Source organism: Carassius gibelio, chromosome A3 (assembly GCF_023724105.1).
Source record: "Carassius gibelio isolate Cgi1373 ecotype wild population from Czech Republic chromosome A3, carGib1.2-hapl.c, whole genome shotgun sequence".
Taxonomy (NCBI): Eukaryota; Metazoa; Chordata; class Actinopteri; order Cypriniformes; family Cyprinidae; genus Carassius; species Carassius gibelio.
Window position 1 is genome coordinate 27,970,016 of NC_068373.1, and position 16,035 is coordinate 27,986,050.

The 16,035-nt window shown below is 37.2% G+C and overlaps 1 protein-coding gene across 1 annotated transcript in view; it reads right to left on the bottom strand.

Annotated features, from left to right (window-relative positions):
• Positions 1-712: 712 nt before the first annotated feature.
• Positions 713-16,035, bottom strand: part of LOC127955535 (coronin-7) — a 107,938-nt gene continuing 92,615 nt past the window's right edge. Inside the window, exons 10-28 of the mRNA XM_052553467.1 lie at positions 9,830-9,884; positions 9,675-9,732; positions 9,441-9,586; positions 8,423-8,518; positions 7,515-7,616; positions 7,288-7,435; positions 6,433-6,608; positions 6,239-6,347; positions 5,069-5,155; positions 4,847-4,989; positions 4,681-4,785; positions 4,516-4,601; positions 4,284-4,425; positions 4,107-4,196; positions 3,916-4,032; positions 3,700-3,835; positions 3,531-3,622; positions 1,935-2,021; positions 713-1,847 (exon numbers count right to left, since the gene is read on the bottom strand). Of these exons, the coding sequence (XP_052409427.1) occupies positions 1,839-1,847; positions 1,935-2,021; positions 3,531-3,622; positions 3,700-3,835; positions 3,916-4,032; positions 4,107-4,196; positions 4,284-4,425; positions 4,516-4,601; positions 4,681-4,785; positions 4,847-4,989; positions 5,069-5,155; positions 6,239-6,347; positions 6,433-6,608; positions 7,288-7,435; positions 7,515-7,616; positions 8,423-8,518; positions 9,441-9,586; positions 9,675-9,732; positions 9,830-9,884 (1,984 nt within the window). The 3' untranslated portion in view covers positions 713-1,838. The remainder of the gene's footprint in view (positions 1,848-1,934; positions 2,022-3,530; positions 3,623-3,699; positions 3,836-3,915; positions 4,033-4,106; positions 4,197-4,283; positions 4,426-4,515; positions 4,602-4,680; positions 4,786-4,846; positions 4,990-5,068; positions 5,156-6,238; positions 6,348-6,432; positions 6,609-7,287; positions 7,436-7,514; positions 7,617-8,422; positions 8,519-9,440; positions 9,587-9,674; positions 9,733-9,829; positions 9,885-16,035) is intronic.

Sequence of the window (16,035 nt, forward strand, 5' to 3'; positions counted from 1 at the left end):
TATATATATATATGATATTACTGGATGGGGAAGTACTACTAATAATAATAATATGATTAAATTAAGAATATATAATTGTATTATTATTAATACATTATAAGACATAATACAACACTACTACTACCACTACTACTACTACTACTACTAACAATAAACAAGAAATATGGATTATATTTAATATTCCCAGATGGAAATTGTGTCTATAACCAGTTCTAGAATATAAAAAAATATAAAGAAAGAAATAATTATAATAATACAGAAGTAATGGAATATATTTAATATTACCAGACAGGAAATTTGTCTATAACCAGTTCTTGAATAAAATAGAACGAGAGAGAAATAATAACAATAAAATAACAACATGATTATAAGAATATATAATTATATTATTATTAATACATTAAACACTACTACTATTACTGCTACTACTACTAATAATAATAACAATAAACAAAAGAAATGGATCATATTTAATATTACAAGATGGGAATTGTGTCTACAACCAGTTCTTGAATATATGAAAAATATAGAGAAATAATAATAATAATAATATACTGTATTATTAACAATATAATATGCTTATATTAATAATATGTCATATAATAATAATGACGAGGATGCTAAATACTACTACTACTAATTTTTTACAATACTTTTAATAATAAAAATATGATTATGATGATCATCAATAAATCCTCCACTCAATTCCACATTTCTTAGCTCTCAAGGTTTTATTATGAGGGAACTTTCCCACAAGACTGATTCCATTCAAAAGTGGAGTGGAAAACATTATTGCCTATAAAGTATTAAAATGAATGCGGTTACAAGTGCGGTGAAAAAGCATCCCAAAAACATCAGACTGGTAGCAAAATGAGCTCACATTTAAAAAACACATATCTATTAAGATCTAGCGTTTATGTGTGAGTACATGGTCACATGTCAAGTACAGGACATCACATGCTACGAGTGCCATAACATGCACCACTCCTTACCCGGCACATGTAAACCTGCTCTGTTAAAAAAGAAAATAGCCGTATTGCTTTGTGATAGATTATTAGAGAAAATACCCTTGTGAAGTAGATTTGTGTTAATACTGTTGAGGTTGAGCAGAAGGAAATATACAGAAAGGAGTATTTCCCAGATTTCAACAGTCTCCAGATCATTCATTAAGACAGAAAATACAAAGATCATTCATTTAAAGCAAATCTTTCGCTGTTAAGAACCTAAACGAGATGACATTTATTCCAAAAAATCACCACAATATCAATGCAAAGATTACTTTTAACCATTTCAACAGATGATGGTATTAAGTGCACATTTCACCAATGAAAATATCCCGAGAGGTTTGTGTTATAGATTGAGGAAGGCTTGTGTTATCATGCAGTCATTATACAGTCAATTACAACAGTACAAAACTGATGCCATCAATAAAACCGACACAGAAAAAACCCTGTCATATTATAAATGTGCGTCATGCATCTGAGATGAATATCTGAACTGTGCATAACAATGTGTTCATGTGTGAAGAATCATTTTAACCATCAATAACAGATATTAATACTCCAGTTAAACCAATGCAGAGAGATGACGGGAGGGTTATCTAGAAGACAGATAGATGGAGTGTGTGTGTGTGTGTGTGTGTGTGTGTGTGTGTGTGTGTGTGTGTGTGTGTGTGTGAGTGAATCAGCAGGCTGTACGGCGCTGAAGCTGGTGGGATGGGGAATGTTTAGGAGGTTCAGAGGTACGTTGGCACCCTGGAATGGCAAGATTTAAATACAGCAGGCATGTCCCATGTCTGCTGCTGGACCCTGACTGGACCGCGAGGCAAGGCTTGTGTGTTAGTCGTCCTGAAACACACACAGACAGGATTCAGATGATTCACGGTGTGTGTGTGTGTGTGTGTGTGTGTGTGTGTGTGTGTGTTCTTCACTCACCCACTCATCTTCATCCACACCCTCACATGACGCCTGTGGCAGAGGATCGTCCCTGTTTCCCAGCTTCGCCACCATGGCACTGAGCAACTGCAACAAACACACATACACTCAGATTAATGAGACAGATAGAAAGAACAAACAAACAAACGATAGACAGACAGACTGATAAAAAGAACAAATGAGACAGAATGAACAAACAAACAAATGATAGAGACAGAGACACAGATACAAACAAATGACAGAACAAACAAACAAAAAAACAAATGACAGAATGAACAAACAACAGAGAAAGAGGGACAAATAGAACAAAAAAACAAACAACAGACAGAAAAACAAATGTAAGACAGAACGAAGAAACAAACAAACAAAAGACAGAATAAACAAACAACAGAGAAAGAGGGACAAAAGGAACAAATGACAGAACAAAAACAAACAAACAAACTAGTGAGAGACAGAATGAACAAACAACAAAGAGAGGGACAAAAAAACAAACAGATTACAGACAGATACAACAAACAAATGTCAGACAGACTGTAGGAACAAACAAACAAAACATGAACAAACAAACAAACAAAAAACAGAACAAAAAACAACAACAACAGATTGACAGAACAAACAAATGTCATACAAACTGAAAGAACAAACAAACAAAAGACAGAATGAACAAATAACAGAAAAAGAGGGATAACCAAAAAAAACGACACACAGAACAAACAAATGACAGACAGAATGAACAAACAACAGAAAAAGAGGGACAGACAGAACAAATAAACATATGATAGACAGAACAAACAAATGTCAGACAAAATGAGCAAACAAACAAAAAACAAACAAACAAGCGAGAGACAGAATGAACAAACAACATAGAGAGGGACAAACCGAACAAAAAAAGATAGAGACAGACAGATACAACAAACAAATGTCAGGCAGACTGTAGGAACAAACATACGATAGACAGAGACAGAATGAACAAACAAACAAAAATGAACAAACAACAGACAAACAGAACAAAAAAAAAAACACAACAGATTGACAGAACAAACAAATGTCAGACAGAATGAATGAACAAACAGACAAAAGACAGAATGAACAAATAACAGAAAAAGAAGGATAAACAGAACAAAAAACAAAAACAAACGACACAGACAGAACGAACAAACAAACAAATGTCAGACAGAATGAACAATCAAACACAAAACAAACAAAAAAGTGAAAGACAGAATGAACAAACAACATAGAGGGACAAACCGAATAAAAAAAGACAGACAAAAAGAAACAAACAAATTAGAGACAGACATAGATAGATAGATAGACAGATACACAGATATATAGATAGATAGACAGATAGATAGATAGATAGATAGATAGATAGATAGATAGATAGATAGACAGATACACAGATATAGATAGATAGATAGATAGATAGATAGACAGATATAGATAGATAGATACATAGATAGATAGATAGATAGATAGATAGATAGATAGATAGATAGACAGATACACAGATATAGATAGATAGATAGATAGATAGATAGATAGATAGATAGATAGATAGATAGATAGATAGATAGATAGATAGACAGACAGACACACCTCCTCTTTCTTCTGTTCATCAGTTTTCTCCTCCAGGTAGACGGAGGAGGGCAGGTACTTCCTCACAGGAACCTCTTTTGGTGCTTCACTCACTGAAAGAAACGGATCATAAGGAAGGGTACTGAACACTATTGTTCCTGGAGTTGTGTTTGGTGATGCTGAGCTGTACCGGGCGTCATGTCTTTGGGCCGCAGGCTGATTTTGCGTTGCTGTCCGTTGGATCCAGAGAGCCAGGCAGCAGCGGTCAGAGACGCTTCCCACCACACTGCAGTCTCCGGGAAAACATCATCCTGGAAAAACTCTTTCTGTGGAGCCAAGACAGATCCAGACGTTTACATGGGAAACACTGGAATGCCAGTTTACAGATTCTGGGGGTCACTCTTACTTTGACACGAGGCACTCTGAAGGCCACGGGTTCAATGGTGGCCTTTCCCAGTCGGATGGCTCGAGCCACTTCCACATCACGCACGTCACACTCAGTCTTGGGCAGGAAACACAGGCCCTGTGAGGACACGGTGAAACATCAGTAAAACAGTCTGCCTCCTGCGTCTTCAACAACAGCACCAACCCCAATACCTTGTGTGGTTCAGAGGAATTAAAACTACTGCACTCCATGAAGTACGGCGCCTCCGGCAAGATCTCGTATGCATAAACCCGAGTGTCACCCTGAAAGACCAGAACACAAATACATATAAATCTGTTTGTTCCTATGAAGGTTAAACTAATAGTAAGTTTCACTGCTCAACATCGCACCTTCCCAGTGAGGATGAGGACGCTGGTGTCAGGATCATAGAAGGGGATAAGGGTTGAGGGAGACACATCGGCGGGCACAGAAGCCACAGACCCGGATGCCAAGGACTCAGCGGAGAACAGGTACAGCTGCCGTTCACTGCGACTATATGCCATTAAATCATATTTAGAGTCAGAGAGGCACTGCTAGTACCACTACTATAATCGTTTTGCCTAAATTTGTGGTATATTGTACCTGTCGAATCCTGAAACCAGCAGGTACTTGCCATCACAGACCCACACTACACGGGCCCCTCGATGGCCCTCAGGTCCTGGGCCCTCCTGCATGGACAAAGATGATAAAAAGTTATGATTTTTGACGTTTTTAGGCTTAATAGTATTAACCTGAAGCTGAACTAACCTGGATGGGCGAGGTGGACTTGCGTGGGTCGTACAGACGCACTTTTCCGTCCTTACACACAGTGGCCAGCAGTTTCCCGTCTGGACTCCAAGCCATGCCAAATATCTGAGAGAGAACACCGTGAGTTGGCTCGACATCTACAAAATCAAAAGACAGACAGACAGACCTGGTCCTGATGTCCGCTGAGCCGCTTGACTTCCTCTCCTGTCTCCAGGCTCCACAGTCTCACCGTCAGGTCATAGGAGGAGGACGCCAGCAGGCCCGAGGCGTGGGGGTGGAACTTGATGGAGTAAATCTTCTCCGTGTGTCCTGTGATTGGTCAGAGTGCGTGTCAATCAAACACTACACAATTACTGCTATCACAGGATCACGTGTGCCAGCTTCTTACCCCGCAGAACACACTCCGGCTCGGTCATGGTCTCGGTCACGCCTCCTTTGGGAATCTTCCAGACGCGGATCTTGGCATCATCACCAGCTTTGAGACAGACACATCAGAGAGCAGCGCTCACATTCAGCTTTCAGAGGCCAGAAGGCATGTTTCAGCTTCTGCAGACACTTCATTTGCTACAAACTACTGTACGTTTTCTTTAGATTTTGAGGAGAACTATGACTTGGGGACGTGCTCCTGAAAGGATACTTGAGAATTAAAGTTCAGTACTAAAACAATCTTGTTAATAGACATAAGCGGATTTAAAATACAACTATTAGATGAAAGACTTTAACTAAACAATATGTAGCCTTAGCAACTATAGTATTATAGTGGAGTATAGTATTAGTATGTTATATTTTAAACTAATAATAAAATAAAAAAGCATGATTGACAGCTCAGGTACAGGTTTTAACAAAAGCAAAAAGATTTATAAATGATAAACCTCACATTTTAGCCTTTAAACCTGTTTTAAAGAAAAAGGATGAGTCAAAAGTATAAAATATTATACTAATTGAAACAATTATAATTAATCAATCATGACACGGTCGCCAACCCCCTTAGCCACACACACACTAAATAATAATAATTATTATTATTAATAATAACACACATAAACACACACAATTTATATATATATATATATAAAAAAATACTGCAAATTAGGGTAAATCAAAAATATCAAAGCTAATTTAAAATATTAATAAAAAAATATTACACATATATCAAAAACATTTCATTAAAACAATATATAAGTGCCATCCATATTGTAGAATATAGTATATAGTCAAATAGGATATAGTCACTGACATGTAAAACAGAGAAATAAAAAAGTATGGACATGATAAACCTTAAAACTATTTTTTAAATAACAATAACAGACATTATTGTATTTTGCTAAACTGGTGCTGGCATCCTTCTTCATGTCCTGAAATTACTGTGTCGCTGTGTTTTATTATAAGATTACTTTTGTTTAATAATGGCTTTTGCTCAGAGAGAGAGAGAGAAAAAAAAATATATATATATATAATATATATCATAAAATATTACACATGCATAATGCAATATGTGCAATATATGAAAAGTATATATTCAATGTGAAAAGTAAATATAAAGGCAATGAGAACTCACCCACAACCAGCTTGTGTGTGTCGAAGGGGTCCCAGCAGAAGTCGGCCACACTGACAGAGTTCTGGATGGTGGGCAGCGCGGTGTCCGGCAGTTTTCCAGGCTGGGACAGCTGCCAGAGCAGACAGACGCAGCAGTTAGATACTGTCAGTGACTCAAAGACTTAGAAGAGAAGAGAAATGAATGCAGACTCGCACCTCAAACACGGCGATCTGTCCTCCGGCGATGGCCAGAGGCACCGCCACACGCTGGCCGTTGGCACAGAAGCCATCACACTCTCCCGGTGTGGTCAGATGAAGCCCACGCAGGTTAGTGATGTGTGTGTCCCGGTGCAAAACGGCCCCCTGGATGTGACGAAACTTCGAGCTCGGGCCTGAGAATCACAGAAAGACACACAGGGTGATACACAGAGCCAAAAACATTATACCTTGATATAGTTCAGCTTTTTGATGATGTTTGGTACATATATATACATGATGCTATTAAAACATCGTGGCTCTGTTAGATTTTGTTTTTTCGAAAGAATTTTATACTTTCAACAATGATGCATTAAATTGAACAAAATTTAGAGTAAATGCTGTTCTTTTAAACTTCTGGTTCATCAAATGAATCCTGAATAAAAATGTATCCACAACAATGTGAAGCAACACCACTGTTTTCAACACTGACAACAATAAGAAATGATACGTGAGCAGGACATGAGCATATTAGAATGATTTCTGAAAGATCATGTGACAAAAACATGCAATAAATCTTATAGACCCACAACTTTTAAATGGTAGTGCATATAAATATTTGTGCATTTGCTCTGAAACAGCTTAAAGGATGATTTATTCAGTCCAAGGAACCTTAACCATAATATAGGCTGACAGGAAAAAAAAAAAGGTTACAAACAAACCCTAGTTATAAAAATTCAACAAACCACAGTTTTTGATGAAATGAGTAAAAAAAAAACAAAAAAACACAATTCATAATTAGAATTTTATACATGCATTTATATATCTAAATATGGAGTGATGATGTAAATGCGTATATGTGTGAGTGTGACTGACCGAGCATGCTTTGGATGGCGCGGGAGCTCTGGCTGGGGCTGGGGCTGGGCAGGAAGCCGGACGACAGGCCGCTGGTGGAGGACGGGGAGCGGGACGGGACAGCACTGCTGCTGGGGGTGCTGACGGGACTGCTGGAGGTCGAGGTCTCCTGAGGAAAACAGACAAGGACATCATATGAACATCCTTTCTGTGGAGTAAACATTTCCCCTCGTGTTCCTCCCACAGACCTCTTTGCTCTTGTCACGGGGAAGATCCTTTGGTTTTTTCTCCTGAGCTGACGGAGTGGCTGGTTTCGGCCTCTTGTTTGGGTGAAGACTGACTCGCTCCACCTGTGGCAGTGCAAGTGTTAGAGACTTAAATACATCTTATTTCTCATCCTCTCCCCTCCAACCATCTGACATACCGACCGATTTTTGGGAGCAATCATTCATTTCCCCATGAATGAGACAGAAGTGAATATATAGTCAGGGGTGCACATCATTTTTTCAGCCTGGTTTTCATATAAGAACCTGGAGATTTGGTTTGGTCCTCACACTGCATATAGTGTGACCCATTAAATATAACTATAATTATATTATAATAGTTATAAACTAAATAATAGTGTGTGATGATATTATTACAAATAAAAGGCAGTCCTAGTATTAAATACAAATACATTTGTTTTTATAGTAAACTTAAAAATAAAATGCTTAAGTTTACTACTACTTTCTTTTTTTCTGCCTCTTTAAGAAGGATCGCTTTATGTATTCCCCAATTTTAAGTCGATTTGGATAAAAGTGTCTAAAAATAAATATACAAAAGCGTTTTCATCATATTCAAACTTAAAATCAGCAGACTTTTATTTTGGCGGGTTACCGGCAGGTAAAGTATACGCGCTTCCGGATTTAGCGCTGCTGCTGATTAAAGAGCGTCAGTGGCTGAATGTCAAAGTTTTAGCTACATTGTGCTTTAAAAACGACATGGCATAGTCTAGAATTATGCTTTCAGGTTGAAAATAAAAATTGTGCATTAACAGTTGTCAACCATGTCAAGTACGCAAATGCGTTGTCAGAACATATTTATATAACGCCTTTTTTATTTTGGTCGCGCATGCGGACCTGCGGACCACTTCTGTGCACCTCTGAGTGGTCAGTACCTGTTTGTTCTCTCCTCTCCACCAGTCCTCTGCCGTCATGGCTGGGGTGTGACCCGCGGTGTCCGGATACAAGTCCGCATGGAAGTCCTGTCCTGCCTGAAACACACAACACACCAGGGCCAAAACATCAAACATCTTCAGATGGCCAGATTTTGGGAGGAATAAAGCAGGAATATTTTCCCCACTCATTCAATATGACTATACAATATTACTAATAATATCTGTTGTTGTAAATAATTATAAATAATTGTTCTGTAAAGTAAAACATTTTTATAATTAGTTTTGTTATTATTATTTAAATCATTAAATTAAACCAAATAATAAAGAAATAATGACTTAAAACAAATAATTAAACATATTAATGAAGAAATATATTACTGTTGCAAAATAGTACTGTACTGTAATAGGAAAATTTAAATATCGCTTTCTATAGCTAGCTGTATCAATTTCTTGTATTAAATAATAATACATTTTTATAATAGATTTATTCATTAAAATAATTAGTTCTACTTCTAGTTCTAGTACTAGTTCTATTTAATTTGTTTTATTTTAAAAGTTTTTTTTGTTTTGTTTTATTGGATTACTATTTAAATTATCAAAAATAAACAAATTAAAGAAATATATTTCTATTGCATTAATAAAAGTGTACTAAAAATAAAGAATAAAAAACATTATTTTACAAAACAATGGTAAAATTAATATGTCACTTTTTATAGTTGAATCAATTTCTTTGCATTCAAACATTATAAACCATAAACGTTTCATTTCAGCAGAAAGCCACTAGGAGACTTTAAAGATCCCGTTTTGCTAATATTTGTATAAATGAGCCTCATTACAAATTTGGATTTAGGCAATTCATGTGCTTCATACTTCAGGTTGGAAAGTTAAGAAATCACATGCATGTTACACGTCGTCATCTTATCAGTCATTATTGGTTTAGGATACATCAAGTGCATTAGGAGCTTTTATAGGAGCTTTTATCCAGTCAGTTTAATAGACCAGCATGCATCATTCTCACCTTGCGAGGCACCTGGTAGCTGATGGGCACTATGAAGTTATCAGAGAGCTGCAGCAGACGCAGAACCTCACAGCAGCTGACGTCCAGAGCGAGCTTGGGCACCAGAGCCATGCCACGGGTCGACAGGTCGGTCAGACAGTGACTCACTGACAACCAGAGAGAGAGAGAGAGAGAGATCAGCTCCTGAACATGAAGAAACCACACCAGCCTCCAGAGAAACACCATCTGTGTTACCTTGAGACAGGAAGGGCTCGCTGCTGTTCACCTCGAAACAGTCGATCACACTCTCACCCTGAGAAACACCATTAATGAGCAGATTAATACTGGTGAGCAATGATTTCAGACATTTAACATATCAGAGTGGGTTTAGAAGTAGCTACTGTACATACATTTCCGGACACAGTAAGTAATCCAGAGTCGGGATCATACAGAGGCGTCAGAGTCCTGCGGATCAAATCAGACACAGAATATTACAAAATTAATACTTTTATTCAGCAAGGACTGAAAGACAGTACGGATATTAATGTTACGAAAGATTTCCATCACGACTTTTGATGAATAAAAGATGAACAGTGGAAATAGCGTTTTCTCAAACATATGAAGCAACACTGAGAAATGTTTCTTGAGCAGCGAATCATCATATTAAGGTTATTTCTAAAGATCATGATGCTGTAAATACAGCTGAGCATCACAGAAATAAACGACATTTTACACTACATTCACACAGAACATAGTTATTTTAAATTATAATAATATTTCACAGTATTACTATTTTTACTGTATTTTTCATTACATAAATGCAGCCCTGGTTGAGCATAAAAGATGGTTAAAACAGTTAAAAATATCTCCCGGAGCCCAGACAATAATATCTTTATAATATACAGAAATATTCAGCTTGCAGACACATGATCACTTCAGCAGTTTGAAGAGTTAGAAAAGTGTCTTGTGCTCAACACTGCAGCCATCCACAGCCCATAATTACTGCTCTTTTCTTGGCCAATGGTTTGAAGTTTCATCCCATGTTATCATTTTATACTTTGCTATTTTTTAAAGGTTAAAAAAATAAAATAAAATGTATTATCTACAGTAGTCTTCTAAAGAAAGGTTATAGATCATTGTGTTCTGGTTCTGTTCTATTAGTAAATTAATTCTCTTCAACAAGACATCATTATTTGAGAAATAATTCATGTCTGCTGCACAAATGACAAATTACACCACTAATAACCTCTGCTTGTTTCGATCAGATCAAGCGGATTCAAAGACACTGCTGGAAATGCTATGTAGAGTTGTGAGCACTAGGTGTCAGGACGCACAGTGAAACGAGCTCACTTCAGCACACAGACCCACATCCGTTTCATTGATCAGACACAAAGTATTCTCAAACATCGGACGGGTGTCCTTCACATCTGGCACTCTTTCACACACACAAAGACACATTCATCTCTCGGACGCCCGAGGCACGAGCCTCGCTGGAGTTCACCGATGGGTGCCGCCGGGGTCACAACACCAACACGAGTCTCTGTTTTGAGTCACATGCTGCTGGGAGCACTTCAGTCGAACCCTACAGTCAGACCAAACCTTTCCACCACATCAATCAGCTCAGAGCCTGGGACATAACTGATCAAGAACTGAACGAGACGTGTGGACAAGTCTGGTGTCACATACTTGGAATCTGTGCTCTGCATTTAACCCATCAAGTACACACACACACACACACACACACACACACACACACACACACACACACACACACACACACACACACAGTGAACACACACCCTGAGCAGTACACCCACTTTCAATCCCAGCAGGCACTGAGACTCGAACCCATGGACTCTCTAACCATTATGCTCTTAAAGCGGTATCTCTACAAAATACTCTCATGTAATATTTCATGTTTTATTCGGTCATCATTCAGGTTACCCTCATGTTGCATGGTTTTTAGTCAGATTTTTGTAAGAATCTCCAAGGTGCTCATTTCCACATATGAATATATACAGAAGCTAAAAAAGTATAAAAAAAGCACCAAAATAGTTTATGTGGCTCAACACGTCTTATTGTTAATATTTGACTAAGATTTGAGAACTAGTGAAGTTTATTATTTCTAATTTTAATAAAAAGAACACTTACAGCCCTTTATATACAGTTTATACTATTATACATATATTATATATATATATATATACATATATTATATATATATATATATATATATATATATATATATATATATATATATATATATATATATATATATATATATATATATATACACACACACACACTATTTTTATTTATTAATACAACAAATTAATATGAATGTAAGTATTTATTTAATCAAATATAAAAAATAATATAATAACTATAATATCATCACTAACAGCACAAGAAGTATATACCATTCAGAAGTTAGTTCAGGATCACTTTTTTATTTTTGAGACTTTTATTCAGCAAGGACCCATTACATTTATAAAAAAAATTGACTGAGAATTGACAGATAGTGGATTTTTTCATTTAACTATTATTTTACATTTGATTTAATAAAATAAACTCTTACAGCCCTTTATATTCATTATATATAATATTATATAATATATGAATATAACTATATATGCCATTATTTTTGATTATCATTCAATAAAATCTAAAAACATCTAAAAATTACTGAATTTGATATCTTAATTATCATTTAATAAATATACTTTTTAATTTAATTTATAAGAAAATGAAGAAACTATTAAGAAATGAATACTTTTTACCCGTACAGCTCTTATGATGTTTTAATCCTCATTTGTGGAGTGTGACAGCCCTAGCGCTCTTAATCTGTACAAGTCATGTGACAGATTTGTAGTTTTGGGGTGACCCTTCACTAAGAAGGTCAGCAAATACGTCACAAGCCAACACAACTGTGACCTCCAGCACAATCCAGAGACACTAAACCTTCAGTAATGAACTCCTAATGGCTCGTCTCTCCCACAGAGAGTCAGCAGACGTGAGCCAGCGCTGCAGACCTGGACATGTCGGGCCACGCTCGCTCGTCTCTATCAGCTGAACGAACGCTTGGACGCCAGCCCTGCAGTGGATCGGCAGGCTCTGCTTCCTGCGCTTCAGGCATTGGTGGGACGGTGTGTTTGACGGTTGACTTCGCCCCGGGCCGCTCAAGTCGGTAAGGGGTTGCCCCGCTTTGTTAGTGCAAAGTCACGTTCCCATGTCGAAGTTTCTCTGCAGGAAACACACAAACACCCCCTGTGTTCCCACACCGTTCCCTCCTGAATGCATCGCCACACATCATCACACTTCAACAGTGCTTTCATCTGCTCTGCACATTTGACAAGAGCGTCTTTTCAACAGCGTCTCAAACTGTGCTCTGATTCGCCAAAACGTCAGTTTTCAGTCCGAAGTCATATTAAATCTTATTTAGACCAAACAATGTGAGATGCTTCTGTTTATAATTGCATTTTTTTAATTAAATTATTATCATGCACTATTAATACTCTACAGGTCTATACTCGTACTATTCAGTATTCGTGTCTATAAGAATTGTAGGCGAGACATCAGACACGAACTGATATCTAAATGAAGGACAGATGAGTTATTATGAAGTCTAAGTGAAGAGCTGTCCTGTGGGAGGAATCACATGAAGCCACACACGCCTCACTACACCTACACCAAGTGCATCTGAACCCAGGACAGGTTTTCCCACACCCCTGAACCCAGGACAGACAGTAGTCCGGTTCGAAACACCCCGGGACGTCACTCTTGAGAGGCTAAAGCTGCGAGAACTCACACACAACGACACACATGTGCTGCTGAACTGTCCTGCAAGAGAGAGCCTCTAATCCAGATGTAAGCCGTCTCTGGACACAGAACAACACACACACACACACACACACACACACACACAGAGAGAGAGAGTACACTATTCAATTAGCACCGGCTGTAAGAGCACTGAACAACTGTCTGTACTCATGTTTGGCTTTTGGCTTTGTTCGAAATAGAAAACTAAAAGCACATAGCTTACTGCATACTGTAAAAATAACTTATTTTTTTAAGTGTGCTATAATTAAAACATGTCAAATAGAAATGTATTAAACACATTGTTGACACATGACTTCACTACACTATGTTTAATTCATTGTGTGCATCCAAGCAAGCCAGCAAAAATACACACACACACACACACACACACACACACACACACACACACACACACACACACACACACACACACTTTGTATCATTTTGCTAAATGGATGCCACACATTATTTATTTCATTAATGTTAATAATAAATAATGTTAATTACATGAATGATGATACTACTACTACTAATCATTTTCTTTATTTAAATATTATTTAATTGTTAATTATAGTTGGATGGCACATCTTTTTAAACATCCAATATAATGAAGTTACTTGACAACTAATCTTTTTTTGCTTTATTTTTTATTTAAATAATTAATAATTACATTATTATTACAATTTATAATAATAACAACAATAACATTTAAAATAAAATATAATTAATAATTAAATAGCAAAATTAATGAATGAAATGATTAATTAAACCCAAAAAAAGTTTTACACAGTGTTAAGTGTAAAAATGCATTTAGCTTTTGGAAGGTGTTCTTTTTTTTGTTCTTCTGTTCAGTGAAGTAATCCGTCAAGAAAGAGATAATAATCAGAGCTGATTACTTCTGGTTCATTCATCGTGACTGGAACTGGAAGGTCAAGTTGTTCTGGAAAGTGTGCGTACAAACATCATAACTCATCCAGGTATGTTTTCAATGCACACATAAAATGTGCATGCTGTCCACCACATACCACTGAATCTGTGCCACATCTGTGAAAGTAGAGGACCATTCTGAACTCAGCCCTTTACATGAGAGCGTCAGAGGCTGAAGTTTGTTTTGCAGCACAACATTTCTATCAGAGAGGTGAGAGGAATTTGGCAGGAACATCCCAGCAGTGACCTCAAGAGCTTCACAGCTGTCAGTAAACTCCAATTCAGCCCTGAAACACCTGCAGGTGTGTGCACGAGCCGCAGATAAAGCCACGTTATCACCCTCATTATGATGATGGAGAGCTGTGAACACATGCTTACACTACAGCCTCTGAGACCTGAACACAGACAGATGTGAGTTTCTGTAGATGGATAAAAACCCAACATGCAGAACACACAAGGTGCACATTTCTTGTGATCTTCACTCATTTAAATCACATATTAGTACAAAGTAAAAATTCCTCAATTCTGATTGGATGAGCCACGCTTGAAGTCACACAAGCATCACATCGATTTAATTCTAGATTAAAGAGTCAATGTTTGCTTGAGAGCCATAAGCCACATCGATGTATGCTAATGAGAAATGTCTTGACTAGTGTCATTCAGTGTACTCTGCAGGAACTGAACTGGGTTGATGTAATGAAAGCTGAACTGCTTGATTTAAGAGCTGAAGCCTCAGGTCTGTGTACATGTGTCTGGAAGGACGTGGGCCGTTGGTCACTTGAGTGGAAGTCCCACACACACACAGCACTGTGAGAAACATCTAGATGAGAACATGACAACTTCCTCTTTATAGATCAGTCTATATGTAGCCTGAGACCTGGACTACTTCATGGACTTCTGTAAGGTGACTAGTATATTTGCATGGGACACAGAATATTCAGCAGGAAATACAGGGAGGAATATAAATGGCATCCACTGGGCTCCATCAACACTTGCACACAGCATCAGTCCGGCCAAACAGGTGTGTGTGGGCTGTGACAAGCATGACAGGACTTCAGGACACAAATCCAGATCTGATTAGTGGAAACGGAGAACAAACAGCCCACCTGCAGCCTGGGACACCCCTCCAGACCAGACCAGACCAGACCAGACCAGACACACAGAAACTACTTCAGCACCACAAGAGCTTTCCTTTCTCTCGCTCATCAGTAAAAAGACCCAAAACATGACCTGAAGAACCTTTAATCAAACATCGATGACTATTTTAATCTCTGAAGAACAATATAGCAAATTAAGAATCATCATCAAATTTGTTCTCTAAATAAAGAAAATGGAGAAAAAAAACATATAAATGACAAATTACTAATATTTCCCTTTTATTAAAACTCTTTAAAATATTTTTTTCCTAATACCCCAAATAATTTCTTCATGTCTTTAAATGGCTTGAATTACTCCTAAAAAAGGCATAAATGATCAATCAGATGACAGAAAGCATGCAATATGTTTATTTTTAGCATAATTTTGATCAATTTATAATTTAGAGGCCTTTTATTAGATGAAAAATACAGAAAAAAAAAAAATTGTGAAATACTATTATAGTTTATAATATATTTTCTCTGTGTTAATATAGTTCTCCTATGACATCATAATGAACTTAAAATGTTCTTCTGACATCATACGGAACTTTAAACATTCTTCTATGACATCATATGGAACCTTTTTAAAAGAGAGCCATTTCAAGGTGATATACATTATTACAAAGAAGCCATTTGTGAGTGTGTGTGTGTGTGTGTGCATTTCCTGCACACGTTCCTGTTCATCCAAGTTAAGAGTATCAGCTTCCCAGTGTGTCATCATGATAAGCAGAGAT